Source organism: Bos taurus, chromosome 6 (genome assembly GCF_002263795.3).
Source record: "Bos taurus isolate L1 Dominette 01449 registration number 42190680 breed Hereford chromosome 6, ARS-UCD2.0, whole genome shotgun sequence".
Taxonomy (NCBI): Eukaryota; Metazoa; Chordata; class Mammalia; order Artiodactyla; family Bovidae; genus Bos; species Bos taurus.
Genome location: NC_037333.1, coordinates 2,164,319 through 2,174,188, shown reverse-complemented (window position 1 = coordinate 2,174,188; position 9,870 = coordinate 2,164,319). Strand labels below are relative to the sequence as shown.

Below are 9,870 nucleotides of genomic sequence, written 5' to 3'. Positions count from 1 at the left end.
TATTGAAAAGCAGAGACATTACTTTGCCAACAAAGGTCCATCTAGTCAAGGTTATGGTTTTTCCAGTGGTCATGTATGGATGTGAGAGTTGGACTGTGAAGAAGGCTGAGCACTGAAGAATTGATGCTTTTGAACTGTGTTGTTGGAGAAGACTCTTGAGAGTCCCTTGGACTGCAAGGAGATCCAACCAGCCCATTCTGAAGGAGATCAGCCCTGGGATTTCTTTGGAAGGAATGATGCTAAAGCTGAAACTCCAGTATTTTGGCCACCTCATGTGAAGAATTCACTCATTGGAAAAGAGTCTGATGCTGGGAGGGATTGGGGGCAGGAGGAGAAGAGGATGACAGAGGATGAGATGGCTGGATGGCATCACTGACTCAATGGACGTGAGTCTGAGTGAACTCCGGGAATTGGTGATGGACAGGGAGGCCTGGCGTGCTGCGATTCATGGGGTCACAAAGAGTCGGACACGACTGAGCGACTGAACTGAACTGAACTAAACTGAGGGACTCTAATCACTGGTGGTCCCTTTCTTAGTGATATTACACCTTCCTATGTTCCCAAATTCCCTTCCTATATTCCCAGACTGTCACGCATCACACAGAACCTCTCTGATGCATGTGTCTTTACTCCTCAACGTGGTGGCCTGTGGTAAGCCAGAAACCTCCAATCTTACCAACACTTTGTAGCCAAAGATAGAGGTAGCCACGAAGCCTAACCTCCACAGGTTATCCTTATTACTTCCACCTGGATATTGTCAACCTCACCTCGCTTCAATGTTCTACCTCAGAATTTGCAAACTTCTACTGTAAAAATCCAGAGAGTACATATTTTAGGCTTTGTAGACCATAAAGTGTGTGTCACAATTATGACAAATGTCAACAACTGATGTCAATTCTGCTGTGGTAGTTCCAAGGCAGCCACAGATAATATATAAATGAAGGAATGTGGCTGTGTTACCACCAAATTTCATCCATGGACATTTGAATTTCATAGTTTTCACAAAATGCTACTTTTAACATTTTTTTAACCATCTAAAGTATAAAGGCATACATAACTTTTTGCTGTTTATTTAGTTGCTAAGTCACATCCTACTCTCTTGTGACCCTGTGGATTGTAGCTTGACAGATTTCTCTGTCCACAGGATTTTTCTGAGTTTGGAGTTGCACAAAAATGGAAGGCAAATAGATTTTGCCTGCTGGTGTTTGCCACCTCCTGCCTTTTCCCATCTTTGGTCTTTGTTATCTGAACCATAAGCCAGGGAGCAGATGTAGTCACAGCTGTCCCTGGAATGTCATCAAGCTTTTTTAATTGAGATGACATTCTTCTAGGCAAAACAATGAATAGAAGACCTGAGTTAAACCAGTGACCAGGTGTTCATCCAAGTCAAAACTGCATATACACAAACTTTAGGGGTTAAGATTAGTATCAGTCAGAATGATTCTCTGGTTTCCATGGGCAGTTACACGATCTCAAGACATATTCAAAGCTGGAGAATATTTGATATAACACAATTGGATTTGATTTCATCTTACATGACAAACTGTAGACACGAGATAGAAGTCTCATCTCCCATTTCTTCCTTCTGGATTTGCCAGCCACTGATTGATGCCCTGTGGGACAGAATCTTTACAGGAGAGATTAATGCCTTCTCCACCCTCCTACAAAAATATTTTTGATCATTTCTGAGATTCCACCCTGAACTTCTCTAATTATTACAGCTGTGTTTATGTATATTTGATTGGAAGCAAAGCATTTTGCAGCCCACATTCAAGTTGCAAGTCATAAAAACTGAAGCTCTTTCCTGGTATACACACTCAAATTAGGACAAGTAATTTTGTGCTGGTATTTTATCTGTTTTAATCTGTGTGTAAATCAATAGTAGAGAGGTTGTAACAGGCAGGAAGGCCAGGGTCTCCAAACAGAGGAAATAGGCTGCGAGTGTCAGACATTTTTTCTCTCTTATGCGGCAGGAAGAAACAAACTAGTGTTACATTTTTTTCCCCCTTCTCTATATTTATGGCCCAGGATAACTCACCTGGTGCCAAGATGATCTCAAAATGCATCTTGTGGGTGAGGTCTGGTGCCATTCTCTGAGTTTTGAGACATTTTCTTTCTTTAATTAGCAGACTGCTAGTAGCTATATAACATCCGGCTAAAGACTAGCAGGGGGATGGGTACTCTTTCTGCCCCCTTCTGATGTCTATGTCAGAAGTGTTCTCTCTCTTTTATACTTTAATAAAACTTTATTACACAAAAGCTCTGAGCCATCAAGCCTCGTCTCTGGCCCGGATTGAATTCTTCTCCTCCAGAGGCCAAGAATCCTGGCGTCTTTCGTGGTTCAGCAACAACCTTTCAGTAAGGTTTAAAAACTTTAAGGATAAAGACTTTTATTCAATAGCACCCCATTCATGGATACATCTGATTGATGTTACTACATGGGAATGACCATATTTTAAGAGCTACAGTTATATATGCATACTACAAGTGGATTTTTCTATAGTGAGACAAATGAGCTAAATTTGTTGTGTATCTGTATTTTCTAAATTCCTACAATAATCCTATAGCAACTGTTTTTAATTTTACAAAGTGATTTTTGAATCTTAGGAAATAGAACAATTATCATCAATTTTCAAAAGAAGAAACCAGAACCAGCTCAGAGAAAAAGTGCAGACAATATTACTACTGTTCTGAGCAGGACCCCATTTCTCTGATTCCCAGTTTAGTGATTTTTGGTTTCTATGATACCTTCCAGAACAAATTGGGTTATGTGTCCAATGAACTTAATGATGACACTTAATGAAGGTAATAAAACTAAGGAATTACCTGACAAAAAGTCATTTTAAATTTACTTTTGAACTTTGGGTCTGGCTTTGATTTACCTGACTAGTACTTCATTCTTACATTCCAGCCATATAATCTATGTACTCACAGCAAAAAGTGAGAGGTGTGCTTCAGTCCACACATTGTTTTCCAGTGATTTGTCTCCAGCTGGGACATTTTCCTCTATTAAGGGAATATGCCTCTTTCTGTTTCTGGTTTAGATAGAAGTTTTTTGTTTTGTTTTATCAGAGAGAAACCAAGTCACACATACATGACACAAACTGAATAAAGTTATTGGTTTTTAAATACTTTATTACATTAATTCTAGTTTCCTGAGTAGATGAATACAATCAAGTTAGCAAATTGGTTTGGTCACTGAGAAAATGAAACGTTTCTGAAACCTCACAAAACATTATAGTGTGCAAACCAGAAGTAGTCAGGCTTTCATCTCTTCACAGAACAGTCACTGAAGCAATGAGGTACATCATAAGATCTTTCACTGCTGCCCTCGTCTCTAAACTGCAGAGGAGAGAAGACACACTTTGAAGGGAATTTCCAGGCAACTGTAGTCAAAAATTATCCAGGAAGCTGCAGGAGGGATGACATTACATGAAACCTTATACTTGCCTCAAAACCTAGGCTACTGAAGTCTACAATGAAATTCACATTTTCTTCACAAATAAATTACATTTAGGAAACTTACCTCCACATTAATTCCCAAATTAGTCAATTATTTGCAGTCTTATCAGCAAACTTCATATTAGGTTGTTGTATTCTGTTAAACTACTTATGATTCAACACTGAGTGACATTTGTAAATACAGTCACAGTTCAAAAGAAAAGTAGTTGACTTGAATTTCTGAATTAGGAATGAAACAAGCTCTTAAATGGCTTTGTTTAAATAATAAACAAAAACGCCCAACAGGGTTTTAAAACCAACACAAAGAGACTGACATTTAAAAAAATCGGCTATTTTAGTTCATTAAAGTATATTTCACAGCTGCTATGATGTGTCTTGCACTGACACCAAATATACTCAGTAATTCACTAGGTTTCCTGTTTCTTTCAGACACTCCTGACACCGATAGCTGATGAACATGGATGGCAGGCTCCCCAGACACTGCTGCACACACGGCTTCGCCAATGCCACCTTCCTGGTAATGATCTTCCACTGTGACAACCCGGCCATCAGTAGCTTTTGCACAGGAGATGATGGTGGCAGCATCCAGGGGTTTAATGGTAAATGGGTCAATAACACAGATAGAAATATCTTGCTGAGAAAGAGCATCAGCAGCTGCTAAGGCTTCATGCAGAGTAACTCCAGCTCCAATTACTGTGACTTTGTCATTATTACTGTGGCGGATGACCTTGGCCCTTCCAATCTCAAAATGTTCTTGTGGGGTATAAATAACTGCAGTTTCTGATCGGTTGGTCCGAATGAAGCACATTCCTTCGCTATTGGCAGCCAGATAAACAGCATGCTCTGTCGAGACAGCATCACTTGGGAGGAAAACAGTGCAATTGGGAATGCTCCGGAACATGGCTAGATCTTCCAAAGCCATCTGGGAAGGGCCATCTTCACCAACAGACACCCCACAGTGAGAACCAATAAGATTTATATTACTTTGAGATATGGCTCCCATCCGGATCTGATCAAATGCTCTAGTCAAAAAGGCACCTAAAGTAGTAACAAAAGTAATGGTTCGACCACGTGTGGCACAGCCCAGTGCCACACTCACCATGTTTTGTTCCGCAGCAAAACACTCAATAAAACGCTCAGGATGTTCTTTCTTGAATATTTCAAAAAAGGTGGAGTTCTTTGGGTCACCATCCAGGACAACAACTCTTTCATTTGCAAGGCCGAGTTTAGCCAGAGCCAAACCATATGCTTTCTGAGTAGCTACCTTGTCACCAACTTTATAATCAGGCAAACAGGTCATTTTTATATTTGTGATGCTGACTGGAGGTGAGCCTTCAACAGGAGGTTTTGGTAGGAGATTCCTGTTGGTCTTTATCTGACTTTTAATTAGTCTAATGATTTCATCTGCTCTTTCTTTTGGCAGTGGCTTTCCATGCCAATTTTCTGCATCCTCAACATTTGGAATACCCCGGCCCTTGTAGGTCTTTGCAATTATGGCAGTGGGCTTGTTCTTCCCTTGAGCAGCTTGAGAAAAAGCCTGGCACAACGCCTCCACATCATGGCCATCTACTAAGTAAGTATTCCACCCAAAGGCCTCGCAGCGATTCCGATAGATGTCTGTGCAGTGCTTCAGGGGCGCAACGCCACTTTGCCCCAAGCGGTTCACGTCGAACACTGCTACGAGATTGTCCAAACCGTAGTGGGAAGCAAAAGCCAAAGCTTCCCAGACGGAGCCTTCTGAGGACTCACCGTCGCCCAGGAGGCAGAATACCCGGTAGCTGGCTTTGTCCAAGTACTTGCCAGTATAAGCCATTCCACATGCAGCCCCCAAACCTTGCCCGAGCGATCCTGTCGCCACATCCACAAACGACAGCCTGGGGGTGGGGTGTCCCTCAAGGTCGCAATGAATTGTCCTCAAGTTCAGCAGGTCAGGTTCACTGATGCTGCCTGCCTCCACCCAGGCAGCATAGAGCAGTGGAGCGGCATGACCCTTGGAAAGGACGAATCTGTCGTTGTCGGGGTGCGCGGGCTCAGTCTGTCTGTACCTCATCGTGTGGAAGAAAAGCACCGACACGATCTCTGCCGCACTGCAGCACGACGTGGGGTGGCCGGAGCCAGAGGCACATGTAGCCCTGATGGAATGGACGCGCAGGCGGTTGGCCAGGTCCTGCAGCACTTGCACTGTGGTCGCGTCCAGTGTCGCGCTGTCCGCCATGTCGGCGCCTTCCCAGGTTCCTGTGCGGGGCAGACGGGGCGGTGCCACGGCGGTTTCGTCAACTGACGGCATGCCTGGCCTTGCCTCGGGGAAATGAGCTCTGGAGGTTCCATCAGTTAATCGTGACCCCAGCGTCCGCAGCTGCTGCCCCTGGCAATGTCAGTGCAGCTTCATCTTGTGATAGGGAGTCCTGGCCCCACCTCCGGAAGGAACCTGCTTACCACCCGGGCCTAGGTCCTCGACCTGCTCCGAAGGCTCCTTCCAGTGAATGGGTTTTAATACTTAGTCATTTACATGCTTTAACATTATTAAAAATAATTAAACTTCTTTATACTTTCCCTCATTATAAATTCAAAAGTGCTTTCTTTTATCCCTGCATTATGGGATGCTGTTTGTTGAGGTCCTGCTGCTTCTTCCTGCCTTGAGGCTGCCTGAGACATCAGCACTGTTCTGTGCCTGGGTGCTCGGTTGCGAAGTCTGGTCAGACTCCGCATTCCTGAGGACTGTAGTCCTCCAGGCTCCTCTGTTGATAGCATTTTCCAGGCAAGAATACTGGAGTGCGTTGCCATTTCCTCCTTCAAGGGCTTCTTCCCTGACCCAGGTACAGAACCCAAGTGTCCTACATCTCCTGCACGGGGAAATGAATTCTTTACCACTGAGCCACCTGGGAAGCCTATACACTGTTCTGTAGCCCAGCATTAATGGAAATGATCCAGAGATACTGTCAGTCTAATGGATAAGGCAACACTGTGTCAATGAGACTTTCCAGAGCAGCTGGAAATTCTTTTTATTTATTTTTAATTGGACGATAATTGCTCTTCAGCTTTGTGTTGGTGAAAATTCTGACTGACTCGTAGATAGAAATACAATAATTGGACCAAAATTTTCACGAGGATCAAATTTAGAACCGCTGAATGGTCGGGTACATAGAACTGCAATTCCCCCCACGTATCCTAAAATACAGTTACTAATAATACTTTTTAAATATAATTAACTTACTTGCTTTAGTTATATAACTAAACTTGTGCCACTGAGTGCTTCTACCAGGCCAAGGTTGTATATAGCATGTTATCTAAAAACACAAAAACACAATAACAGTACTATCTCTCTCCCATGCTGTGGTATTAAACAGCTTAATTTTTGAGTAATAATACTTAGTTTTAACTTCACATTAAAATCATCACACTGGAAACAAAATAGATTTATCTCCTGGACTCCACCTCAAGAGAAGCTAAATTCTAATCTATGGGACTAGAGTTTCATACCCTATAGTTTTAATGCACCTGTTAATTCTCTGGGAGGAAAATAAAACAAATTTAGTGTTGCCAAGAGAGATCTCCGAAATGGAGCTGGGAGGCTACTGAGGAAGTGATTCTTGATGGACTCTGAACTTCTTATCACTTACTGTCTTAACTCAGGCATCCAGAACTCTGCCCTATGCTTCAGAAATTTAAGGTGCTTGTTGGACCCTTACCCTAAATAACTCTGACAGCATATCCCTTAAGAACAAATATCTCCTTCCTGCACAAGGATCAGTGATAATTCTTTCCAGAGAGCTTTAACAAACTTGTGACTTCTGTCTTTATAAATCCCTGGCTCTTTCTCTTCCTTGAAAACTCTTTAACTTCACCCCAATTTGTGCTTCCAGAATGGCAATTCCTAAGACCCCAAATAAAGCTCTTTGTTCCTGGCAGCATTGATACGGATTATTGTTTGACTAATTGCCTACTGTTTAGTCGAAGTTAAGAACCAATAATCTGCAGATTGGCTTAGTTCAGTGGTTTTCAACATTGGTTGTACTTTAGAGTTATCTGAGGAGTTAAACAAACAAATCTTGTGTCCAGGCTGCATTCCAAAACAGCCAAATCAGAAATTCTGGGTAAAGGATCTAAGCACCAGTAATTTTTAAAGCTCCCATGATAATTTCAATGTTCAGTTGGGTTGTAAACAACTAAGGGGGTCTTACTGTTCTTTATATGTCTCTTACATTATATCTCAGATAAATTTTACATATTACTTGTAACTTACAATTTTTATTTTTAAGAATATATGTTAGAATAAACCATAATGGTATGATACAGACAACATTTTAAGACTTGCTGGAGAAATGCTGGGATCAGAAAAATCCTTAGAAGTCCATCTTGTATTACTCTGCATTCCTTTTACAAATTAATACTGACTTATCTTTTACACTACTAAAGGAAGACAAAATAAAAACATACCAAACTAGATGGGAGTAAGATGGAAGTTAGGAAAAAAAAAAATGCTATATCAAAACAGCAAACTACTAGGGGCTGACAGGAAAGCAGTTAACATAAACGTAGGCAATTCACTATTATTTTGACTAAAGAGAGCTCTGCTACTGCTGCTAAGTCACTTCAGTCGTGTCCGACTCTGTGTGACCCCATAGACGGCAGCCCACCCAATTAACCCTAAAAATTGGAAGCTAAACGTGACAGTGTAAAAATGTTCTATGAGGCAGTGCTTACTTGAAAAAAAAAATGGGAGAAATAAGAACTACTTAACATTTCTTTTAAATTTCCCAAATTCTTCCATTTGTTTAAAGTATTGCACAATTATCTCCCAAATTATTAAACAGAAAGTTCTTACCCTTAATGTTAGTAAGGGTCAATTTTGTTAAGAAAAGAATGTAGTCTTGGCGATTTAATGCTTTAGATAATGAGTGTGAATTTCCCTCTGTTGCTTCGTGAGACAGTGTGGAATTTTTTTGACTACATAGAAAAGAATGCTTTGTAAATTATCTGTAAAATATTTTTAAGTGTTCTGAGATTTTTAAAATCTCCCTTAAAAATCTTCCCTTAAAAAGGGAAGAAATGGAAATTTAAATATTATAAAAATTATGAATACTCCTTGTAGGCATTTTAGTCTTTAAAAATATATTTTCAAATATGCAATTGAAAGTAACCATATTAGTGAGCTTCCCTGGTGGTCCAGTCATTAAGAATCTGCCTAGCAATGCAGGAAATATGGGTTCGATCCCTGGTCCGGGAAAGAAGACCCCACATGCTGCCTGAAAACTAAGCCGGTGCGTCACAACTACTGAGCTTGCGCCATAGAGCCTGAGAGCCACAACTAATGAAAGCCCTGTGTACATCAACAGAGATCTAGCACAGCCAAAAATACATACATAAATAAAATTATAAAAGAAAGAATAAAGCTTCCTTTTAAAAAAATAGAAAGAAAAAAACCATATAAATATAACGTATATGTAACTTGATAATACAAGTCATCCAATGTGGCTGTGAACACAACTTACTCAAATAAATCAAAGACGTGTTACCACATTCTATTTTCTCCACTTAGAAGAGACTATTACTGACAAAAGGCCAGCCCCCAAGCTTTAAGCCAAATGCCAAAAGTCCGTTACTTGTTTTAGAAGTCATTTTGGAAGACAGTTAAAAGTTTTCTGCAAGTGGGAAGAAATTATTCATTTATTAATCTTGGTTTATACACTTAAAGTAGGGATTGGAAGATTCAAGTACATACTGGATTAGGGAGTTAAATGAGTAAACGTATGTAGAATATGATGTAAGAGGGTTGGAGGGACCTCTGACAGATTGGAGAATACAAGCCCACCTAAAGTCATGCAAAATTGGAAGATTTGTGAACATTTTGTTGGGGGAACAAAGCATTTCTTCAGGCTGCCAGTTTTTGCCCATGATTTATTTGTTTTTACCCCTGATTTTACCCCAGTTTTTGCCCCGACTTGTTTAAAAATAAACAAATATTTATTTTTACTTGTTTAAATTTTTCACTTTTTTTCCTCATAGTAAGAAAAAATATTATTCTAATATGTACTTGAAATGAAGTTAAAACCCAGCAGGAACACTAATACATATAGTTATGGAAGGAAAAATGTAAAAAGCAGGAATTAGTAAGTGCAATTTCTGAGGAAACAAAAGACACCTACTGATTACTCAGGAGGTCTACATCAATTTGTGAAAATATACACTTCCACTATGTGAGAGTGAGTTACCTTTAGACTGAGAAAACGGAAGTTTCACTGATATTTTATCTCAACTGTTGAATTTTGTTAAAATGGAATTTTGTCAAAGAAAGACACAGATGATGAATTCATCCTTTTTCTTACTTTGTTTAAATTTGGCTAGTTTAGTGGGCTGAGTATGGAGCCAGTGAGAGTAAGATTCTTGTGTAGGGCAATAAGTTTCTTG

At 40.3% G+C, this 9,870-nt stretch overlaps 1 protein-coding gene across 3 annotated transcripts; it reads right to left on the bottom strand.

The window, feature by feature from the left end:
- Nucleotides 1-3,114: 3,114 nt before the first annotated feature.
- TKTL2 (transketolase like 2) lies at nucleotides 3,115-8,460 on the bottom strand. Of its 3 annotated transcripts, none has more exons than XM_005207565.4 (2): nucleotides 3,527-8,460; nucleotides 3,115-3,411 (listed from the first exon to the last, which is right to left on the bottom strand). In XM_005207565.4, the coding sequence occupies exon 1, from the start codon at nucleotides 5,747-5,749 to the stop codon at nucleotides 3,797-3,799; it is 1,953 nt and encodes a 650-aa protein (XP_005207622.1). In that variant the 5' UTR covers nucleotides 5,750-8,460; the 3' UTR covers nucleotides 3,115-3,411; nucleotides 3,527-3,796. The 3 variants fall into 3 exon arrangements, with proteins under 3 accessions (XP_005207622.1, XP_059743415.1, NP_001039490.1); XM_059887432.1 differs by having other exon boundaries at nucleotides 3,115-3,342; NM_001046025.1 differs by having other exon boundaries at nucleotides 3,115-5,699.
- Nucleotides 8,461-9,870: the final 1,410 nt, after the last annotated feature.